The sequence below is a fragment of the Pantherophis guttatus genome, chromosome 10, assembly GCF_059756535.1.
Source record: "Pantherophis guttatus breed Tessera chromosome 10, ASM5975653v1, whole genome shotgun sequence".
Classification (NCBI taxonomy): Eukaryota; Metazoa; Chordata; class Lepidosauria; order Squamata; family Colubridae; genus Pantherophis; species Pantherophis guttatus.
The window spans coordinates 8,350,981-8,375,782 of NC_142072.1; the positions used below are offsets into that span (position 1 = coordinate 8,350,981).

The following is a 24,802-nucleotide window of genomic DNA, read 5'->3' on the forward strand; positions in this document are numbered from 1 at the left end:
GACTATCAAGCCATGCCCACAAAGTAAGCCACGCCCACAGAACCGGTAATAAAAAAAATTAGAATCCATCCCTGAGTGGAAGAGGACTCCAGTGGCAACCTATGAAGCTCTGGTGAACTCTATGCCCAAGAGGGTTAAGGCAGTACTGGAAAATAATGGTGGCCACACAAAATATTCACACTTTGGGCCCCATTTGGACATTATCACTTAGGGGTGTACTCACTTTTGTTGCCAGCAGTTTAGACATTAAATGCTGTGTGTTGCGTTTGAGGGGACAGAACATTTACACTGTTTTACAAGCTGTATACTCACTACTTTACACTGTAGCCAAGTGTCATTTCTTCAGTGTTGTCACATGAAAAGGTATACTTAAATATTTACAAAATGTGAGGGGGTGTATTCACTTCTGTAATATACTATATCCGCCATTCTGTAGAATTGATGTTGTGCTGGGACCATAAAATAACTTGAAGCTTTGGAAAATTCCTGTTGGTATAAGGATTCTTTTTCATCCCACTTTTGTCCTCTCTTGTGACATTTACAATACATACAAAAGGTAGGAAGAGTTTCTATAAATGACGGTATGCCCCATCTTGACTTTTTTGAGCAACTTGTGTGGACGCATCCCTCCCAATTGTAGGTCAACCTGAGAAGGCTTTTATTCTCACCAAAGTGTGATTTGCCCCCCCAACTAAATAAGGAATAAATAAAGGGCTGTAAATTGTGCAATTGAGGAGTTTTGCAGCATCATTTAAAACTTCCTCCCGAGCATACCAGATATTTCAAATTATTCTTGTTCTACTGGTAAAAAGTTCCTTTTTTTTCTACTGATGACCACAGTTTCTGCAAATATAACTTCATTTCTCTGCTGTCACTCACAGATGCTTTCACTTTTTCATGTAGGCATCGGTATCCTTCAACTGGATCAGTATTAGAAGTTTGTGATCTCACTTCACTAGAATACAGGTAAGATTTTAAATAAAAAATGAATTAAATATAAAAGCAAACGTATGGATAAAATGAGTTATAGTCAAAGAAAGGGTTGGCACTGAAGTTACCAGAAACTGATAGAATTATTTGGGATTATAAGAACGTGCGAAAGAGGCAAGAATAAATACTTGTACACAATATGCTAATAAGATTCTCCTCTTTTTCTTTGCAATGGTGTCAAAAAGTCTTCTTTTTGAATCATGCAATGGGATGTTAGGGACTCAGATTTTACTCTGAAGAGTTCAGAACTCAAAGCCAAAAACTTCTACTCTCTAATGGAACATTTGAAATTCAGTAGGAGGAATTCTCTGATATGAAAGGAAGGCTGTTTGAGACTCATAACATGAACAGAGTTCCGAACAGAGAAACCAAATGGGGGTTTTGCTGTGGAAAACAGCTAATGGTGATTCAGTGATATATTATTTGCATTTAAATTTCAGTAGCAGTAGTTTACAAGTTAATAGGGGTTAAACCCCCAAAATATACAAATCAGAACACCTAGTGATATTAACAAAACATTTAATACTAGACTATTAGCTCTGTATGAATTCCACAGGCAACAACAGCATTTCAAGCTGTTTAGAGAACGTCTGTCTCATTGTCATCTGACAATAGGTCCTGAAGATTAAACAAGATTTTGAATGAGGGCAGAGATTGCATTAGTATTCTCTTGGATTACTTAAGGTAAACTTTAGACATGGCTGGTATATCCCTCCTGATTTTTCAGTGGCTCTTAGTACCATTGTCCACGGTTCACTTGGGGCTGGGGATTAGAGGTACTTTTTTTAAAAAAAGAAGATTTTATTGCTTTTCTGTTGTTTACATTTTGTTAGTGCTTAATAAACATCGTGTTGTCTATTTTATTTAATTTGCTTAACAATAGAGATTACATTCCTAATCTCCACCTCTTTTTTTCCAACCACTGGTAAAATAAAGTCCATGTTTGATAATATTCTGTGTCTTTTTTCTGTTTAATCTTCAGCGTAAGTCTGTCCATTTCTGCACAATCTAGTATCTTCCTAATTTTCGTCTTGTGGTGTTTCTTCATTTTTCCAATATTGTACAAATATAATCCTCGCCGTTCTTAAGACATGCAATATTAAATATATACTTTGCTTAGCACATTTTTCTGATGTTAGAAAACATCAGAAAATAATAATAATAATAATAATAATAATAATAATAATAATAATAATAATAATAATAATAATAATAAAAACAGTTCAGGTTTAAAATCTACATGTTTTCCTATCAGAGATATATATATCTATATTTCTATCTCTAGATGATAGATAGATAGATAGATAGATAGATAGATAGATAGATAGATAGATAGATGATAGATAAAGATATATAGATATAAATTCTCTTTTTCCAATATATATAGAGATATAGAGATATATCTTGATGATACCCAGTTCTAGGGGTGAAATGTTACCAGTTTGGACCGGTTCGACTGAACCGGTAGCGATGGTGGCCAGTGATTCGGAGAACCGGTAGCAATGGCAGAGCGAGGCTCCTTTCACCTGCCCAATCATCGTTACTTCCTGTTTTTAACCAGGAAGTAACCTTTCTTTACCCTCTGCAGATTTGCAGAAGGGTTATGGGCAGTGGTGGGATTCAAGTAATTTAACAACCGGTTCTCTGCCCTAATGATTTCTTCCAAAAACCAGTTTGTTAAACTGCTCAGAAAGTTAACAACCGGTTCTCCCGAAGTGGTGTGAACTGGCTGAATCCCACCACTGGTTATGGGCATGCGCAGAGGTCCTAAGCGCGCACGTGACACGCTTGCACTTCTGAATTGGTAGGAAAGGTAAGTAGATTTCACCCCTGCCCAGTTCTATAAATCAACACCTTGGCCAATAAGGGGCATATTGTCAGCATGCTTGCCCCATGCATGGAGATTGTAAAGGTTTGTATGGAAGCAAATAGATGGAAGCTAAATCCATTTACATACATAGAATGGTCTGTACACATCCGAACAAAACAGATTTGCAATTTGAAAGTCTTTCTGGACTGCTCCTCCATAAACAGCATGTAGAGGTTATAACTAGAGGATTCTTTTGCTAGGTATCAGTTTTAATCTTTTTTTTTTTAATTTGATTTATATGCCACCCTTCTCCGGAGACTCAGGGCGGCTTACAATGCATTAAGCAACAGCCTTCATACTTTGTATATTTATACAAAGTCAGTTTATTACCCCCACAATCTGGGTCCTCATTTAACCTACCTTAGAAAGGATGGAAGGCTGAGTCAACCTTGAGCCTGGTGAGATTCGAACTTATAGTAATTGCAGACAGCTGGTGTTAATCACAATGCTGTCTGCTGAGCCACCAGGCTCACTGGTGATCTTGTCAGCTAAGGAGAGCTTAGGTACTGTAACTCACATCTTCATTGCCATGCAGTTGAGTTACTGCAATGCACTTAACATAGGGCTGCCCTTGAAGACTACTTGGATACTGCAATTGGTCCAGAATGCAGCAGCCCATGTAAAAATTGGTTCTCAGTGTTGGGAACTTATAATACTAATTATGCAAGCCCTGCCTGTATCCATTAGTGAATGACTTCCAGGTATAATTTAAGGTGCTGGTATTGCTCTATAAAACCCTTGATGGCTTGGTGTCAAATATTTCCAGAACCCTCTACTCCAACCAGAATTGACCCAACTGTCTAATAGATCATTCCAAGGTACTGGTCTTCCATGAATTATATGGACAAAGTGAATTTTGAGAATTTCGCAAAGCATACTTTAGATGTGTTCTTGGCATGTAATACAACATCACATTGTTTTGGGATGAAATAGTCACACTTTAAAATCATAAGAATCCAATGTAACAAGCTCTTTCATTAAATCTTTTTTTTTTTTAGAAGTCAGGACACCTTAATAAATCTATTAAATAATAATATTCTGATGTTTTACTCTACAATTTTTACAAATCATCAATATCCAGTCTGATCATGTCCTCCATCTGTCTGTATGAATACACCATAAGCTTAGAAGTATTCCAAACATCTTCCAAAAATACAATAATTTGGAAACTGTTTGGTATACAAGAATATACAAGTATAAGAAGTTGCGAGCTGGCGTCAGGTTAGAGAATCAGGGGGGAAAAAAGATGAACTAAAGTTGCCTCTATGTAGTCAAATGAGCAGAAGAGGGAAGATGATGTATCCATGGATAATTGTTGACGATAATTCAAGACCAATTCTTGAATACAGCTCATCCGCCTGGAATGAATTTCAGGGATGAAATGCTGCTGGTTCGGACCGGATCGCCTGATCCGGTAGCGATGGCGGCGGGTGGTTTGGAGAACCAGTAGCAAAAATCCCTGCCCCCCCACTACCACCATACCACCATACCCAGCTGAACCACAGGATCATGAGAGGCTTTTTTTTTTACTTTTAAAAGCATTTTTTCTACAACCTCTTCAGACGAAAAAATGCTTTTAAAAGTAAAAAAATAAAAGCCTCTGATGATCGCGCAGCTCAGCTGGGATCATCAGAGGCTTTTCAAAGCATTTTTTTCTGCAACCTCTTGGCCAAAGAGGTGATAAAAAAAATGCTTTGAAAAGTCTCTGATGATCCCAGCTGAGTTTCCTGAGCAGCAGAGAGGTATTTTTAGAAAAAATGCTTTGAAAAGTTAAAAAAAAAAGTTGGCCATGCTCACCCAGTCACATTACCCCCCAAAGTCATGCCCACAGAACCGGTAGTAACAAATTTTACATTTCACCCCTGCTGGAATCCACTCTGTATATCAGACATTAAGACGATTGAGCAGGTCCAGAGGTATTTCACGAGAAGAGTACTCCACTCCTCTACTCACAACAGAATCCCTTATGCCACCAGGCTTGAAATTCTGGGCTTGGACAATCTGGAACTGCACCATCTGCTGTCCAATCTAAGCATAGTACACAAAATTGTCTGCTATAACGTCTTACCTGTCAACAACTTCTTCAGCTTCAACCACAATAATACCTGGACAAACAATTGATACAAACTCAAGGTAAACCGCTCCAAACTCGATTGCAGAAAATACAACTTCAGCAACCGAGTGGTCAATGCCTGGAATCAGGGGCGGGTTCCAAAGCCCATCGCTACCAGTTCACGTGCATGCAGTGCTTCTGTACATGCACAGAAGCTTCTGCTCATGTGCAGAAGCATCCGGGCAGGTGGGTGGAGCCTCCCGCTGTCGCTGCTACCGGTTTGTCCGATCCGGTGAGAACCAGTAGCAACCCACCACTGCCTAGAATGCTCTACACGACTCTGTTGTTACATCCTCAAACCCTCACAGCTTCAACCTCAAACTGTCTACAATGGACCTCATCCCATTCCTAAGAGGCATGTAAAGGGGACGTGCATAAGCGCACCAGTGTGCCTACCATCCCTGTCTTACTGTCCCCATTTATATGTACTTACTTCCTTTGTTTATGTTTGTTTCAGGAGTGGCATTCACTTACCTTCACTACCGGTTTGCAAATGTGAGCGCGTGCAAGCACAGAGTGTCAAAAATAAGACATGATGATGTCTGGGCAGGTGGGAGGAGCCTCCCGCAGCCGCTGCTGTTGGTTCATCCGAACCGGATAGAACCGGCTGAATACCACCACTAGTGTTTGTTTATGTTTATACCTATACCTGCTATCTTGTACATGTTTGATGAGCAAACAAACAAACAAACAATAAATAAATAAATAAAAGATCTGAGCACCACTAGAGCATTGGAAAATCTTTTTTAGGACCATTGAGGAAACCGATTCATCCTTTCCCCAAAGGGCCAACTGAGACTATCCCCAGAGACAGAAAAATATCCTTCAGCCTTGAGGAATAAGAAACACTTTTGTTGGGTTTTTTTTTATTTTTTATTTTTAAATCTGATTATGTCAAATTCCTTTACAGAATCTGAGAAGATGGAGAACAAAACCGTGGTCCTTACTATCTATATCATTGCCTTCGTCATTGGTCTGCCTTGCAACCTTCTGGCCTGCTACTCCTTTCTGAGGAAAGTACGTCGCAAGCCGGTCCCCATAGATATCCTGTTGCTCAATTTGACTATTTCTGACCTTTTCCTTCTGTTCTTTTTGCCCTTCAAGATGGCAGAAGTTGCCCAACGTTTCACATGGCCTCTTCCTTCCATTCTTTGCCCACTGGCAAACTTCTTCTTCTACAGCAGCATTTATATCAGCCTCCTGTTCCTCATGGGAGTCAGCATCGAGCGCTACCTGTGTATTGCCTACCCTGTCAAGCACAAGTTGAACCGTAGACCAACCTACGCAAGAATTGCCAGCCTTTTCTTCTGGTTTTTGGCTTGTTCCCACTGTGGCTGCATTGTCTTCATTGTTCACTACCTCCCTGGAACTTCGTGGAGTCATACATCCAATGTCACTTGCTACCATGACTTCTCCCCCAAACAGAGTGAGATTGTCCTCCCTTTCCGCCTGGAGCTCTTCTTTGTCCTCTTCTTACTTCCTTTCCTTGTCACTGTTTCCTGCTATGCTAACGTGATCCGCATCTTAAATGCCATGCCAAACATTAAGCCTCAGAAGAGGCAAAGGGCCATGGGCTTAGCTGTGGCTACCTTGCTCAATTTCACTCTGGCCTTTGCTCCCTACAATATCTCCCACGTTGTGGGCTTTGTAATGAAAAAAAGCCCCCCCTGGAGAACAGAGACGTTCTGCCTGACTTCCCTCAATACGGTGTTGGATCCTGTCATTTTCTTCTTTTCTTCCTCCACCATCCGGAGGACATTTACAGAATGTTGGATTGGCATCTGCAAGAAGTTCCGGAATCATGCATCACCTTGCTGTCCATGTTGCTGCAAGTTTTGTAGGGACAATGACAAAAAAGGACAAGCTGGTGAGTTATCTCTTGGAAACCTCCCCAGCATACTGGCAGGATCTAGTACCCCCACCCCTTTTGCAACTCTGGAACCATCTATGACATTAGACGAGTGATCACTCAGAAAAGTCTCATTATACAGAGCAGAAACTTCTGACTCCCAAGAACACCTAAGCTAAACATGATCACACCACCAAATATATCCAAGCGAGTGTGAAATTTGAAATAATGCCTGCAGAAATTTCATTTTGAGTGACAACACTTAACAATCAAATCATGTTTGGAAAACTTGCCTGCTGCTCCTGACTTGCTTGTAGCAACTTTGAGTTATTTTGACTATTACCAAAGATAAGATGACATCTGCTTATAGTTCTCAGAGTTTCAAGACTTGCAGAGAATTCCATATTCGCTTTTTTGGCCAAAGACTCCAGACTTCATGAATATTTGAGACTTTGTCACAAGTAAACAATAATACATATGGATAACCAGCTGGGTCACTGTGACAGATTTTTGCCACCATCAGCTGATGGGTACACATTAATAACACAGTAATTATTTTCTCAAAGCAGCCCATCTCCTTAAAAAAATTTCACTAGGTGCTTTTTTTGTCATAATGAGCTGGTTCTGTTCATAGCCCAAGACCAGTTAGATCATTCTTTTCTTTTAGCACTTGATAGCTGCAACTCCACTCCTCTGACAGCCACAAAACTTGTGATGGATCAGTATCTCTTAAAAATATTTGTCCAATATGATATCTTCATTTGAAGGAATTGTTTGGGTAAGCTTCTCTCAGACTCAAGGGTTAATTATATTTCTGTTCAGCTATTTAGTTCTTTGGCCCAGAGATGCTATTCAGCAGGTTCTGACAGGTTCTGGAGAACCGGTAGTGGAAATTTTGAGTTGTTCGGAGAACCGGCAAATACCATCTCTGGCTGGCCCCAGAGTGGGGTGGGAATGGAGATTTTGCAATATCCTTCTCTAAGAAGTGGAGAGGGAATATATAAAGTTTATTGTCATTGTACATATATACATAGTATACCCATACAACAAAATTCACATAACACCCAGAGACCAAGCCCAACACACATGACAATCCCCAGACACACCCCCACCCACCAAAAATTCTTCACCCCTGAGTGGGGAATGGGGATTTTGCAGTATCCTTCCCCTGCCATGCCCACCAAGCCACACCATGCCCACCAAGCCACGCCCACAGAACCGGTAGTAAAAAAATTTGAATTCCACCACTGCTTTGGTCTTAGAAGCAGCTATCCCAACTTTTAAATCTTGGAGTAAGATAGGGAGGGAATAAGACAGTAGGACCATTCTGCCAGCAGAACACAACATCTCCAGAAGGTCACGTCTGCCTAGAAGATTCACTAGCCTAGATCTACTTTTGGTTTTTTTGTTTTTGTTTTTTTAGCAGAGCCTGAAATGAACACTGATGTGAGATTACTTTGAATCTCCTGAATACAATTTTCAGTTTTGTGAGAAGCATCAATTGCAACGTTCACATATATCATTCTGGAACCAACACACCGTATTTCACCTTGTTGGTTTTGGTGGGACATTTGTATGCAACTAGATTGTGGTAGATAAAACCTGCAGAGATTCAGAAGAAGCCATCCGCCTGACACCATAGGGAAAGAAAGATCTTTGTGCTTTTCTGAGTGATTACTGTTGAAGTAGCTGCCTGTATACAAAAGCTTTAGGCCTCAAATGTGTATTTTTCTATGCTGAAATAAATGATTCGGTTATTTTTCTTAGCGGCTGTGTTCGTTCTTACTGAAAACCAATGTTTTGACTCTGAGATTACTTTCAGGGATGGGTTTTGGCAAGCATATCCTATACATCATGTACCTGCCACTTGTTCCCGTTTGGCTGTCCCATTTATCATGGTTTTAAGCAGGGGTGGGCTTCAAAAACTTTAGCAAGGGGTTCTCTGCCCAGTTGCTGGGTGGGCGTAGCCATGGTGGGTGTGGCATAGTTGGCCTCCTGCACCACGGTGGGGGGGCGTTTTTGCCCTCCCTGGGCTCTGGAAACTTCTTTTGAGCCTCCGGGAGAGTGAAAACAGCCTCCCCAGACTCCAGAGGCCCTCTGGAGGCTGGAAACAAGCCCGTTTCTGGCCTTCCCGAACTTCCGGTAGGCCCGTTTTTCACCCTCCCCAAGCTTCCATGTATACTCTGCACTTACCTGCATCCAAAATGGGCAGCATGGGGACTCCTGGGAGGGGCAGGAAGGGGCAGGAGGGGCCAGCCAGGAGTGGGATTTGGGGGTTGTCCGAACTGCACAGAATCTTAGCTAGAGGTTCTCCCGAACCCCCAGCAGCCCACCCCTGGTTTTAAGCAGGTTTCCCACCCCACTCCCATACACAAAGGCCTCCTGAAGCAAATATGAAAGTGACACCTTGATCTAGGCTGATGACTCTGGCCATTGTGGGGGCAGCAGGAAGTGCAAGGCAGTGTTTCTGTCTTGTGATTGGTGGATACTTAAAGAAACTCACAGCAGATACCCCATCCGTATTTGGTGACGATGCCAATTCGTGTCGTGGTATTGATGGAGCATAGAAACCAAACTTGGAGAGAAGAGGTGATTTTTGGCTTTTGGGCAACTTCTTCAATCAATTTTTTTTTTCCAAGCATGGTTTTTACAGGTTTCTTCTCTCTGTAGCAACTGAAGTGTTTTTGGTTTCGAAACAATTTATCCCTGGAGACTTTCTGAATTATCTTTCTAATTCTTCCCCACTCACAATGGGGAAGCTTGCAGCTGGTTGTTTGCATAACAATATCCTCTTTCTCAATTGGTAAACCACACTTTCAGCAACGTAAGGAATGGCCACTAGGACCTAATCGAGAGATACTGACCATGAGAGTTTGGGTAATGATAGCTAGCATAGACAGGTATCCAAAGGTCTTCTTTTCAAGTCCTGCTTAATGCTCCAGATGAGGACTTTTTCTGAAATAGGCCAGATTTGTTTGATATCTATCCAAAACTTGTCCCCATACTCTTGTTACGATTGTTCAGAAACCCAAATAAAACATTGTGAAACTGCACTGAGTGCTGCAGACAACAAGGGAAGATGTCCTGAAAAGGAAATACATGTGGTTTTTGTGAAAACTGTTCCTGTAATTTCTCAATCTATCATAGTGGGGCTCTTGATGTAAAGGAGCAACGTTTAAAGTAAGGCAAATACAGAATGTCAAAAATCTAGAATGCTCTTGAGAACTGATGTAATATTAGTTCAAGCTACATAAAACTCAAAGAAAAGATTTTTTTTGGCCTTTTTAATACTATCTGACTTGCCTTATAGATTACTATTCCACCCAGCCTGATATTGCTGACCCTCTATTCATATAATACTCAGGAAGGTAACTTCCCGAGAATTTGAGGAGACTGTTAAACCCAAGGTAATGAACAGATTACCAGTATGCCTAATAGGTTTTCAACTAGCCATGTTCTGACAATGACAGAGGGGACAGGACAAGAAAGAAAAAATGCTATGTTTCAATCTTACGGGGCCAAAAAAAAAAAAAAATCAACTTCCTTTAGCTAATCCCTTCTTGAAACAAACAGAAGGTATTAACGGTATGTGGTTCATTGTGAATTGTCAAAGATAGCATGGAATTTGATGATATGGAAAGAAAGAGAGAGAGAGAGAGAGAGAGGGAGGGAGGGAGGGAGGGAGGAAGGAAGGAAGGAAGGAAGGAAGGAAGGAAGGAAGGAAGGAAGGAAGGAAGGAAGGAAGGAAGAAAGAAAGGCGAGAGAAAGAAAGAGAGAAAGAAAGAAAGAAAAGAAAGAAAGAGGAAGGGAGGGAGGAAGGAAAGAAAGAAAGAAAGAGGGAGGGAGGGAGGAAAGAAAGAAAGAAAGAAAGAAAGAAAGAAAGAAAGAAAGAAAGAAAGAAAGAGTAAGAGAGAGTAGGAAAGAAAGGAAGAAAAGAAGGAAGGAAGGAAGGAAGGAAAGAAAAAGAAAGTAAGAAAGAAAGAAAGAGGGAAGAAAGAGGGAGGGAGGGAGAGAGAGAGAGAGGAAGGAAGGAAAGAAAGAAAAGAGAAAGAAAGAAAGAAAGAAAGAGAAAGAAAGAAAGAAAGAAAGAAAGAAAGAAAGAAAGAAAGAAAGAAAGAAAGAAAGAAATTTCATATGGTAATTATTTTTTTTTAAAAAAAAATCAATCCAATGCTTCTTCCACCTAACCCCAAACACGTCCGTGTACTGTCAGACATAGTTGAGAAATAGGACTAGCCAAAAAAAAAGGAATCTCTAGTCACCCAAGTTTTTGACCAAATGAGGAAGCAGTTGAAACCAAGAAAAGTAATTCACATTCTCAGGAAAATCACTAGAACGTGATGGTTGATATGGCATTGCTCCAACTGTATGATTGGGCTATTCCAAAAATGCAAACACTGTTGGACTCCAATTCACATCAAACCCAGACATTGTGGTTAATGGTCATGATGGGAGTTCCTTGTTTTCTAGTTTGGTCTCCTAATCTGTTGCATCTAGATATTAAGACCCAGGTTTAATTCTGATGTACCTTTACTTACCACGTTAGGAGGAACAAAAATCAAAGGTGGAAGAATAATGATCATTATTTTTTTAAAAAAAAATCCAAGTATTTGGACAGATCATTATCTAATAGAAAGAGCTGATTTGTGAAAGGATACAGTTTACTTCTATTGTTTCACTCTATTATTTATTGTCATGAAATACATTTATTGAATTTTAATCTTCTAACAGAATAGCTAAAATTGAAGTGGGGCCAAAATCTCATCCAAATATTAAGCAGATCTGACTCTGCTTAGCTTTTAAAATATTGTCTTAAAAAGCCACAAAAATAGGGGAAAAATGAGATAAAGGAGAGATATCTTTATTTAGGAAAATATTGTGTGGTGAAAGTCTCTGTTTAGGCTTGGTCTAAAGATTTATTGATGGAAGAATGGGCTATTTTATGGCTTTTCAAGTCAATATTTTAAGAGCTAAACTGTAAAAGGATGGCAGAACCTAGTGGAGCAGTTAAAAGAGGGATGTGGTGGGATTCAGCTGGTTCAGACTGGTTCGAGAAAACCGGTAATTAAATTGCTGGTTGGCTCCACCCTGCCTCTCCCCTCAAAGTGGTCCCCACGTGTCCCATTTTGGCTCCCAGGTAAGTGCAGGGAGGCCTTCTAGGCCCGCAATGGGGCACGGCACGCTACACCCCCCCCCCACCGTGGCCCATTTTCACTCCCAGGAGGCTGCAGGGAGGCCTACTAGGCCCAAAACGGGGCACGGGAGGGGAATCTCCCATGGCCCATTTTGCTCCTAGGGGGGTGCAGAAGGCTAAGTGCTGCCTGTCACACACCCCTGGCCATGGCCACCATGGCCACGCCCACCCAGCCAGTCATTAGGGCAGAGAACTGGTTGTTAAATTATTTGAATCCCACCACTGGGTCAACCTAGAACAGTGATGCCTAATCTTTTTGCCATCGGGTGCCAAAAGCTGAGGGAGTGTGGGGTGGTCGCACACGCATGTGCCCACATTCATAATTCTATGCACCCTGCCCCCATACGCATGCGCACATGAGCCCCCATGGTCTCCCCGCTATTAGCATGTGATGGCCCGGTGGGCCTGGTAGGCCCGTTTTTTGCCCTCCCCAGTCTCCAGAGGCTTTCTAGGAGTGTGGGGAGGGCAGAAACAGCCTTCCCCACCCCCCGGAGACCCTCTGGAGGCTGGAAACAGCCCATTTGTTGACTTCCGGTGGGCCCAGAAGGCTCAAAAATCAGCTGGCCAGTGCACGCATGCATGATGGAGTTGAGCTAGGGCAACGCTTGTGTGCCCACCAATATGGCTCCGTGTGCCAGCTGTGGCACGCGTGCCATAGGTTCGCCATCACGGGCCTAGGAACTCTAGGTAGCCACAAGCAAACTAAGTCCAACCTCCTTTGAATTCTATTGATCCTTAACCCCAAGCAGGTGCTAATTATTAGTTAAGAAGATTCTTGTGCATAAGTGTGATTAGCAATAAATCCCAAGATTAACTGGACCTTTGCATGTGAACCTGATCTTTCATGCTTGACTCAAGCAGAATCAGATCTTGGATGCGGCTCTCTAAATAATTCAAATTTGAAGAGAATAAGGCGACATATAAATTGAACTAATAAATAAATAAAAAATAAATAATATATTGGGAAATTTTAGGGGGGAAAAAACCCGGTGGAGAGACAATGACAAACCACTTCCATGTTGTGACCAAGAAAGAAATCCATGAAGTCAGCAAATGAGTTTGGCGAGAGATTGCTCAATGTTGACTTTTATAAAGCAGCCCTCTTAATAAATTATATGTACACACTTTAGTCTTGGCCCCAAATAGATTTAATTTCATAAATCTAAGGTCTAATCTGTGAATGTAAAACCAAACTGGCCCCAATATAATATAATAATATTATAATCATAATTAACATCTGCTTTAGTTTCATTGGTATCTGAACTACCATGAACCTTCATTATAAATATAGAAGCATCTCCATTACTGGAACAGTCACAGCAGATTTAAATAAATTGTCAGTCTAAAATATTTGTTTGAAATGAAAGTGTGAAGCATCATGTCCCCCTTCAACCTGAACACCAGAGCACTGGACTAGAATATGCCAAGAAAAAAAGAAAGTTTGAGAAATCTTTCTAGTCCAGAAAAAAAATCTGTTTTACATACAAGTAATCCCCTACCTACAACTGCAATAGGACCAGAATTTCCATCGTTACGCAAAAGGGTTATTAAATGAATCACACCCAATTTTATGACATTTTTTGCCACAATTGTTAAGTGAGTCACTGCATTTGTTAAACGAATCGTGCAGTTGTTAAGCACGATTGCCCCACTGACTTTCCTTGTCAGAACCTGGCTGGGAAGGTTACAAACGGCAATCCCATGAGAACAGTCATAAATACATACCCGTTGTCAAGCACCCAAATTTTGATGATGTAACCCTGGAGATGCTGCAACAATCATAAGTGTACATACTGTTTGTAAGTCACTTTTTCCCCCAGTGCTGTTATAACTTTGAATCTACCTATCTTTCTATCTATTATCATCTATCTAGCTATCATCTATGCATCTATCATCTATGTATCTATTTATCTACCTATCTACCTATCTATCTATCATCATCTATCTAGCTATCATCTATGTATCTACCTACCTACCTATCTATCATTTGCCTATCTACCTATCTATCATCTATCTATCTATCTATCTATCTATCTATCTATCTATCTTTCATCTATCTATCTTTCATCTATGTATCTATTTATCTACCTATCTACCTATCTATTATCTACCTACCTACCTACCTATTTATCTATCTATCTATCTATCTATCTATCTATCTATCTATCTATCTATCATCTATCTAACTATCATCTATGTATCTACCTACCTACCTACCTATCATCTATCTATCTATCTATTATCATCTATCTAGCTATCATCTATGTATCTATTTATCTACTATCTACCTATCTATCATCTATCTATCTATCTATCTATCTATCTATCTATCTATCTATCTATCTATTTATTTATCTATCTATCTATCATCATCTATCAAGCTATCATCTATGTATCTACCTACCTATCTACCTATCTACCTACCTACCTATCTATCATCTGCCTATCTACCTATCTATCTATCTATCTATCTATCTTTCATCTATGTATCTATCATCTATGTATCTATTTATCTACCTATCTATTATCTACCTATCTATCTATCTATCATCATCTATCTAGCTATCATCTATGTATCTACCTATCTACTTACCTATCATCTATCTATCTATCTATCTATCTATCTATCTATCTATCTATCTATCTACTATCATAGATATAAAATCTAGATATAAAATCAAAGATAGATATAAAATCTATCATCTATATATTTGTCTATCATCTATCTGTCTATCATCTGTCTATATCCTCTGTGTGTGTGTCATCTATTAAATTTATAGATTGCCCATTTTACCACAAGGTAACTCATAATACAACAGCAGTTTGAGAGTGGAATCAAGGGAGTAGAAGATATCTGTGAGCAGAAGACATCTGGTTCCCTTTCTCCTGTGATACTGATGCAGCTAAGGCTACAAGTGAGAAAACATTGAGCTCCCCTGGACCACATTGCAATCCTTTTTGCAACCTCACTCATTAACAGCAAGCTGGGCATCCATTTTCAAAAAGGGGAATCTTTTGTGTGGGAAAGCTCATGTCTGTGCAAACATCTGCACGAGTGCACTGAATGCTCCATACTATTGTTTTATGATTGATTAGTTGCCTGTCTCTCCTTTCATTTGGAGACTCAAGGTGAAGGACACAGAGTTTCCCCTTCTGTTTTTCCCCATAATTCTGAGATAGCTTAAACTGAGAAGGAATGAGTTGAAAGGTCTCCCTGTTTTTCCTCTACATAAACCCAGCTATACAGAAAGGGAGGGTTGCCTCCATCACCAAATATTAGGAAGAAGGCGTCTAAGAAAGAGGGGAAAAGAAAGATTCTATTCATCCCTCTGTTTTTTTGTTTTGTTTTTGTTTTTTTGCTGTTAACAGCCACTGGCTGTAAGGAAGAACCTGAAATATTATTTCCAAGGTACTAAAAGAGCATACAAGAGACAACTTCCCTACTCAAAAAGGGACAAAATCTTCATTTACATAAGACATATTAAGAAAATATAAAAGTTAAGGACCCTCTGTCAGTTTTTTTCCCTCAGTATATTTTAAATAAACAATTATTTGTGCCCTACTGGCGCAGATAACATGCATTTGATCACATTCAAAGCTGTGAGCTGCTTAGCCCTTGAGAAATGCATGCCTACACCCAAGTGGTGAGCTCGGTTTCTGCAGACCATTTCCCAGAGAAAATAAAAGATCTCAGAATGTATAACTCTTCTGGATTGTTTACACCAAGTCTGTTGTCCAATTCATCTTTCCACTCTAATTCCAAAAATGTGAACAGGAGGTTGCCGTTGAATCTTCTCACTTCTCCACAGTTTCTGCTATTAACCTCATCGAAAGCTTTGCAAGACCGGTTTCCACTTGGGTGGGGCAGATCCAGGGGTGAAATCCAGCAGGTTCTGACAGGTTCTGGAGAACCGGCAGCGGAAATTTTGAGTAGTTCAGTGAACCAGCAAATACCACGTCTAGCTGGCCCCAGAGTGGGGTGGGAATGGAGATTTTGCAATATCCATCCCCCAAGAGTGGGGAGGGAATGAGAATTTTGCAGTATCCTTCCCCTGCTATGCCCACCAAGCCATGCCCACCAAGACACACCACGCCCACCAAGACACGCCCACAGAACCGGTAGTTAAAAAATTTGGATTTTACCACTGGGCAGATCCCTCACTTAGACCCATCAAATTCAACTGCTGTCTTCTTGGTGCCAGGTAAAGGCACTGAGAATAAAAAAAGGTACAGACCTAAGACAACATTTCTTTAGTTGGTCCCTCACCTGTATAAATTAGTTAGCTTGTCATTTGGCCAGGCAGCCTATATGTTCCATGCACAGCACAGCTCCCATTTGTTCTTCCTCGTGAAAATGTTGAGAAGACCAACTCCTTCCCTGAATGGTTAAAGTATGACGGTCTAATCCCATTTGTTAGAGACCACAGGACAGAAGACATCACGGAAAACGAAGAATTCAGGCAACACCCCTGTCTCCCTGTTGGGTCTTTGCTTTTCCATGAGCCAAGACAATCTTCATCCGGATGGAGCTATATTTGTCTCTCAGTGAGCGCCAAACTTGAACGATCCCATCATCCATGGCAGAGGAGAGGAAGTAGAAGATGAGGGGGTCCAGAAAAGCATTGCACGCAGTTGGAAGTAGGGCCACCGTGCGCCACCAAACATCCTCCCCATTGATGAAGCCTACCACATGGGATATGTTATAAGGGCCAAAACAGACGACAAAAACAGACAAAGTGGCCACGGCCACCCGTACCGCACGGCGTTTCTTCCGCAGATGGAGATGTGATCCAACCAGGACACGGATACATCCAGCGTAACAAAAAGTTGTGATTAACAAGGGGAGAAAGAACAAGACGACAGAGAGTTCCAGCCGCACGGGGACCAGTAAAGCCAGTTGGTCTTCACTGAAGTTGCGGTAGCAGGAAGAGCTGTTCCCGGCGAAAAGGCTGGAGTTGGTGTCCCTGGAGGTCTCGAGAGCAAAGAGGAGGACACCGTGGAATCCTACCAAGCTCCAGATGCCCACGGAAACCAGGCAGGAATAACAAGGCTTTTTGTAAGCTTGATAATGGAGGGGATAAACGGCTCCCAAAAATCGCCCTGCGCTCACAGCCGTTAGGAAACAGGAGCTGGTGTAAATCGTGCCAAAATGAATCAGATTGTAAAGAGGACATAGGAAGCCTGGCATCATCCAGTCCATCTTTCCTTTTTCCAGCATCTTAAGAGGTAGGAAAAGGAGGAAGACCAAGTCGGAAAGGCAAAGGTTGATCATGTAGATGAGGTTGGGGGTTAAGCGAACCCTGGCACGGCAGTAGAAGATGTAAAGGGCCAGGATATTGGAGGGCAATCCCAAGAGGATGGTTGCCCCGTAGACCACCAAAGAAATGATCTCCCAGACTGGCATTCTATCAGCATCAATGAGCGGGAAGGAGCAAAGCTTTGCTTGTCTACTTATTTCTCCCGTCTATTTTCAAACAGCATCAGGAGTGCTGAGAAGGTCTCAGGCTGCTTAGCTGTTAAATAGTTGGGTGTGTGAGTGAATGAGTGAGCAAGAGCAGATGCAAGAAGCATGGAACAAGGCAGCTCTTTGGTGAAATGGACCGTGAAAATTTGTTCAGTGAAAGTGGCTGTGAGCCAGGGCAATAAAGCCATAAACCTCAGAAAGTCATACGAAGCTTCTCATGGCCCACTGGGCTTCTCAGTATGCCTAGGTAATCCGAGGAACCGGAAGACGGAACAAGTGATGACGAAAGACATCTGAATCTCTTAAAAGCTGGGCCATTGCTGCACTCCTGCGACTCTGGAAATGAGGAATCAGTCATCTGATACTGGAATTCTCTAATATCTAAAACCTTACACATTAATGGGTGGTGGGGTTTTTTTTTTCATCATATTGTATGATTCTCCCTGAATTAAGATCATAGCATATAAAGGTAAAGGTAAATGTTCCCCTCGCACATATATGCTATTCGTTCCTGACTCTAGGGGGCAGTGCTCATCTCCGTTTCAAAGCCGAAGAGCCAGCACTGTCTAAAGACATCTCCGTGGTCATGTGGCTGGCATGACTAAATGCCAAAGGTGCCCGGAATGCTGTTACCTTCCCACCAAAGGTGGTCCCTATTTTTTCTACTTGCATTTTTATGTGCTTTCGAACTGCTAGGTTGGCAGAAGCTGGGACTAGGAACGGGAGCTCACCCCGTTACGTGGCACTAGGGATTCGAACCGCTGAACTGCCGACCTTTCAACCGACAAGCTCAGCATCTTAGCCACTGAGCCACCGTGTTATACAGGCACAATATTTTGGATGAAAGTACCGATAGTTACAGGGAGTAATTACAATCTAACTTAAAAAGGGGACTTATGAACTGGAAGCAAACCCCACCCACTGGTCATGTGACCACTTTTTCGTTGCTTGCCAACACAGTCATATATATGGCCATTTGCCATGTCCTGCAGTTACATGACGGTATTTTGCAACGATGTTCAAAAAACGGGCACTTTTGATTTTTGGCAAAACTGTGCCAGAGGAAACATTTGGTTTGCTTCCTGGCTGTAGTGTTTCCCCTTACAACCACAGTGTTCACCTGCTGAGTGACACCAAGAAGTTGTAAAATTTTATGACCATAATGGCTTACAACAACTCCATTATGGTCCATTACCCAAGGACTAATTCTTCCTTTTAAATGGATCCTGAACAATTGAGGGTGTCGAAAAGGAGAGGGTTAAAAAAAAAAAAGGCAATAATGGCGACTGTAATTATGAAATCCAAACCACACTCTTCTTTATGTACATTGTGCAAAGTGTAAAAAGGGGACAAACCATCACACATCATTGAGGCCAATATTTGTACTTTTTGTTTAATCACCAACACCCTGTGGATAAAGCTTACACTGTAAACAATTCCCGTTGGTTTTATGTTGTTTTCTTATCAGCACGTTGCATTAATAATACTTTTAATGTTGAATTAAAGCAGGATGTCAATAAGCCAATATATATATATATATATGCAAGTTTTAGTGTATTCGGGTCTTTTCCCATGTAAGATTGAGAGTATCTTGGCGACATTTCGACGAGGTCCCACTCGTCATCTTCAGGCTGGTGTCTTCGGCTTCGTGCTTGTGCGAGGAAAGCGTTCCTTGTGTCGGACACCCCCTGTACATATGGGATGCAGCATGCTGCGTGGAGGGTACTCCCATATGTACAGGGGGTATCCAAAACTGCTTCATGCATCCTCTCGGCACATGGAGTCAAAGTGGCACACAAGCCAGACCAAACATTGAGAATGAGAGTGATGCACCAAAAAGGAAGCATTATCCAAGGAGGAGACATCTTCAATAGTTTACCACATCAACTGTAGTAATTGTGCAAGCAATTATGTAGGGGAAATGGCCAAGCGGTTACAGACCAGGATACATGAACACGAACTGGCTGTCTGATGCAAGAAACACTGCTCCCAGATCTGGACGCATATGAAGGAACACAACCACACATTTGATTTTCAAGAAGCTGAGGTTATTGCCCATGATAAGACTAAAGGAGGACGTCTACTAAAACAAGCCTGGTTCTCCAATAACAATTCCATCAACAGGCATATCAAACTGCCACTGGCCTACCAGGCTTTGGGACACCAGGAGGTGTCTCAAAGCCTGCAAGAACCTGCAAGAGCCTGCAAGAGGAGCAGAGATGGCTTTCCATCAGTGAGCAGAGACCAAAGGCACCCACCCTCCACCTCTGGGCATGCAGACTCAGCCTGTAAAGGCACAGTTGGTCCTGACGAAACACAGAGCAACCTGGCAGGGCTGTCTCAAACTGCAACAGATAGGATTACTGAGAAACAAACCCGGCTGACCACAAGGTCGCAGACAAGGCAGCAAATTGCAATAGCTGACAGGTTAACATCATCCCCCACTGATAAGCAAGCTAGGAGGGAGGAAACAGCACGAATCAAGTCTCCATCATCCAGCATGACGACAGCAAAAACAACACAGCTGATTACAAGTGGGAGATGGCTGGAAGGGCCTATTACACGCGCAAGAGGCTAAATTGATTAATGGCATATAAAGGCAGAGATCTCTGCTGTTCTAGCTGGAAGAACGAGGCAAGGAAGATGGAGGCTTGGCTATCGTAACACAACGCTTTATTATTAACAGGATAACTCTTGTAACAATCAACGCAGTACGCATGCGTAGACTTAGTGACAACTTGTTGCCGTCTGACAGCTGCTTAAATAGAGGCTGTCAGATCGGCGGAACCCAATAGGAACATAGTGATTTCCCGCTAGCTGCCTGCTCGCATCTAACCCAATCAGAGCAGGGCAGCAACAAGGGAGGCTATGGAGGAGGTCGTAAATGTGAAGACTTAACATCTGCAATGATAGTTTAATACTCTGACGATGTCAGCAGATGGCTGACAAAAGCTTAGTAAAATAAAATTTTAATTCTTTTAAAATTTTAAAATCTTAAGTTCCGGAGTTCGCAGTATGTCTGCTTCTTTTTTTTTTTTTTTACTAATATACCTGGAACTCGTATTTTTAGAATAGTTTGATTCAACCTTTGTAAATTACTATCAGATGCTGACCAATGCCTTTTTTAACTATTACGCAGAGACATATATATACACATACACACACGTGCGTATGCATAATTTAAGTAACATATTGTATTATATTTGCCTGAGAGTGAAAATAGATTGAGTTCTTCAGGAAGGAAACATGCTCCGATGACTGGTGGAAAGTTTATTCTCTAAAGTGAGTCAATCAGGAAGGACAAAATTGTCTCTTTAACAGAACTCACGCTTGAATCCATAAATATAACTCTGGCTGATTGATGATAGGCAGATCAATTTTAATTAGCAAGTAAGCCAGGAGTGGGCTTCAAAAATTTTAGCAAGGGGTTCTCTGCCTGGTTGCTGGGTGGATTTGGCCATGGTGGGCGTGGCCTAGTCGGCCTCCTGCACCACAGCATGGGGGGGGTGTTTTTGTCTTCCCCGGGCTCCAGAGGCTTTCTTTGAGCCCCTGGGAGGGCAAAAGCAGACTCCCCAGGCTCCGGAAGTCCTCTGGAGGCTGGTGAGGCCATTTTTCGCCCTCCCCGAGCCTCTGCGTGCACTCTGCACTTACCTGCATCCAAAACGGGCTGCGTGGAGACTCCTGGGAGGGGAGGGGCTGGGTGGGCAGGGCCAGCCAGGAGTGGGATTTGGGGGTTCTCTGAACTGCACAGAATCTTGGCTAGAGGTTCTCCCCCTATTGGGGAGACCCCCAGCAACCCAACCCTGAAGTAAGCACTATCAAAGAGAGAAACTGTTCTTTTTAAAAGTGAAATCATCTGGGGAGCTTTTTTGAGGGGGGATAGTATTTATCTCAAAGATTTATTTCCTTATTGAGAAGATGGTGAGCCAGATAGATACAGATAGTCCTTAATTTATGGCCACAATTGAGCCCAAATTTCTGAGATCATGTTAAATGAGACATTTGTTAAGTGAGTTTTGCCCCATTTTACCTTTCTTGCCTCATTTGTTAAGTTGATAAGTAAGTAACCCGGTTATTAAGTGAATCTGGCTTCCCCATTAACATTGCTTGTCAAAAGCTCGCAAAAGGGGATGACATGACTCTGGGACACTGCAACCGTCATAAATGTGAGTTAGTTGTCCAGCATCCAAATTGAAATCACGTGACCATGAAGAGGCTGCAATGGTTGTTAAGTGTGAAAAACTTTTTTTTCATTGCCGTTGTAAATTTGAATTGTCACTAAATGAACTGTTGTAAGTCGAGGACTACCTGTAATAGCGGGGAAGGTCACAAAAGGTGATCGTATGACTTTAGGACACAACAACGGTCATAAATATGAACCAGATGCCGAGCGCCTGACTTTTGATCGCATGATCTTGTGGATGCTGCACAGGTCGTAACTGTGACACACGGTCATAAGTCTCTTTTTTCAGTGCTGTTGTAACTTGGAACGGTCACTAAATGAACTGCTGTAAGTCAAGGACGACCTGTATATGTTATTGACTTCTTCAGCAAAAAAAAAAAAAAAAGCAAAATAGATTTGGAGAATCACCATTTATGATTTGCAGGCAGCAATGGTGGCAATACATTCAGTCTTTGCCAACTATTCCACCAGAAGTGTCTTCTGTATACACTCAGAAGACTGGGAAACGGTGTCCAAGGCCCCCTACCATGTCCTTGAGTTAAGAGTCTATATAACAAAGCAATAAGTCAAAGAAGGCAGCTTCCCAAACCCATCACCAGCTTCATTCACTCTTGGAGAAGCAGCCATTTTGATTACATGTATGATCCATGCACTGGGGCCAAAACTCAACCCTCTATTTGTCATACTGAAGAGTCACTAATACTATCTACTGATTTCCATCACAATGTCAAGCCTGAAATTGATTGGGGTGTGGCAGGAGTGGGTTCTAAAATATTTTTACTACTGGTTCTGTGGGCATGGCTTATTTTGTGGGCATGGCTTAATGATCATGTGACAATTCTTTAGGATTTAGCAGAGGTACTGGCCTACCAAGCTTTTAACTGCTTGCAGAACTGTACTGGTCTACTCATTTTTTTGGGAGGCACTGGTCTACCCATTTATTTTTGGAGGCACTGGTCTACTCATTTGTTTTTGGAGGCACCGGTCTACCACCACACTGCCTTTTAACACTGATCAGCTGTAGGGCAGCCCTTTGAAGCCCCGCGGCAAGAGTTTAAACAGTGTTTTTCCTTCTAGCCGATCAGCTGGGACTCAGGAGGCAGCAATAGATTGGGGGTGGGGCCAAATAAAAGGTAAGAATAACGCGGGAGGGGCAGAACCGGTTCGGTGACCTCATATCGCCACCGCTACTGGCTCGGCAGAACCGGGAGGAACCGGGAGGAACCCACCACTCGGGTGTGGGGTTGTTTGTATCCTTGGGCATTCTGACATGCATTCAGCTTGACACATTTGGGGGCTGAGGGGGGGATGGAGCCTTCAGTCAAAATAGCATTCCTAATTGACGAGTCAACCACATTCCAACGTCTGGCTGATCAGAGGAGGAGGAGAGATGTAGCTGAGCAACCAGCTCCCATCTTGGTAGGATAATTTGACAGTTGTTTTGGAAACTTGAGAAACTGAAACTTATATTGGGTTGAAAAGCCCAGGTACTTTAGTACTGGCTTTTCACCAGTTAGTGCCAATATGATGTATCTAAATAAATTTGTACTTTAAGAAAACGGAATGCCTCGGAGTTCAATTTATGATGGATGCGTTACTTGGAACCTAACACACAATGCAAGAAACTGTTGTGTTTGGGGAGGTGGGAGCTAGGAAAGTTTTTCAGCCTTCCATCCTTCCAAGGTCAGTAAAATGAGGACCCGGATTGTTGGGGGCAATATGCTGACTCTGTAAAACTGCTTAGAGAGGTCTGGAAAGCACTGTGAAGCAGTATATACTGTAAATCTAAGTTGCTCTTTCTATTTTGGTACAGTACATGAAGCTCCGGTGTTTCTGAAGGCATCGGAGTCAGCATCTTCTGGAAGCATCCCAGCCCTTAGGTGTGTCTTCCCCAGATAGCTGAGCATTTTGCCACACTACATTTAACTGTGCGGACTCTATTCTGTCAACAAAAACAGCCTCGTCAATCAGCCAGACTTCCATCGCAGATCAACCTGCTACAGAGTTGCTTGGCACGAAAGCAAACAGGGTGATGTTATCTGATAAAATGTCCCAAAGGTCAGGAATTAGTTAGAGGGGAAATGGGGCCTGTAATGACTTCTCTGACAGTTATCTAGCCAATGAAAGAAGAATATTGACCAAATTGCTGTTTGACCTCCCCTGCCTACAGCTGTTGTTTGCCTTCCCTCTAAGTGGCGGGCACGGTTTACTCTCCTCCCCGCAACTCCTTCCTCCAACAATGTTTTTTGATTTGCTGATGGCTGGTATCTTTAAGTGCCACTAAAACTTGTTGATGAAGGAGGCTTTACCCAGGGAGAGGGTATAAGAATGACTTGCAAAGTCATTTGCATGCCTAGCATTTGACAAGGAAAACAGGTACCAAATCTACTTTCATTCTTCAAATTATAATTTTCTCTGGTACTTAATAAATTGGTCGAAGGGGAAGCAGATTTTCCAAATCAGCTTGGATTATCTGGATTATAGCATTACAACATGGGTATATGGACTCTTCTTTTCCTTAAAAAAAACTCCCAATCCAGCAAGGAGAAAAAAAAAATCTCCAGCCCAGCGTATTCCTCTTCTGTTCTACATTTCTAGCAAGTTGATTTTTATACCAGGGAGCCTTTAGTTATGGGTAACACCAGTGGCGGGATCCAGCCAGTTCGCACCACTTCAGGAGAACCGGTTGTTAACTTTCTGAGCAGCATGGCAAACTGGTTGTTGGAAGAAATCATTAGGGCAGAGAACCGGTTGTTAAATTACTTGAATCCCACCACTGGGTAATATATTATGCTGTGTTTCTCCAAAAATATGACCTACCCTGAAAGTAAGTCTTAGTTTGGATTTTACACGTGCGCCCAATATAAACTCTACCCCCAAAATAAACCCTAATTAAGACTCTGCCCACTCCAGGGTGCACGGGTAAAAATTTAGCTAGGGTGGATGGGGGTGGTGGAGTTGCCCTACTATTTACTTTCAGACAGTTGCAGCCAGGCCTTGCACACCTGGGCCCATTTCTTCTGCAGCTGGCAAGGCTTTTATGAATGCCTTGCTGGCCGCAGAAGAAGTTCCTGAAGGCCTCTGACAGGAAAAAGGAGACCAGGGGCAACACATGCAAGTGAAGTGAGTCAGTGGATGA

The 24,802-nt window shown here is 42.1% G+C and overlaps 2 protein-coding genes across 2 annotated transcripts; one reads left to right on the forward strand and one right to left on the reverse strand.

The window, feature by feature from the left end:
• The first annotated feature begins 894 nt into the window (after nt 1–894).
• Nucleotides 895–8,588, forward strand: LOC117669262 (free fatty acid receptor 2-like). The gene is made up of 2 exons (XM_034423564.3): nt 895–966; nt 5,884–8,588. Exon 2 carries the CDS (start codon nt 5,895–5,897, stop codon nt 6,936–6,938), a length of 1,044 nt encoding a protein of 347 aa, XP_034279455.2. The 5' UTR covers nt 895–966; nt 5,884–5,894; the 3' UTR covers nt 6,939–8,588.
• A 7,884-nt stretch (nt 8,589–16,472) lies between these two features.
• Nucleotides 16,473–17,420, reverse strand: LOC117669241 (G protein-coupled receptor 42-like). The gene has a single exon (XM_034423534.2). It carries the CDS (start codon nt 17,418–17,420, stop codon nt 16,473–16,475), a length of 948 nt encoding a protein of 315 aa, XP_034279425.1.
• Nucleotides 17,421–24,802: the final 7,382 nt, after the last annotated feature.

Excerpts from the sequence above, each read along its gene's own strand:
- LOC117669262 (XM_034423564.3), top strand. The coding sequence starts at position 5,895 with ATGGAGAACAAAACCGTGGTCCTTACTATCTATATCATTGCCTTCGTC.
- LOC117669241 (XM_034423534.2), bottom strand. The coding sequence starts at position 17,420 with ATGCCAGTCTGGGAGATCATTTCTTTGGTGGTCTACGGGGCAACCATC.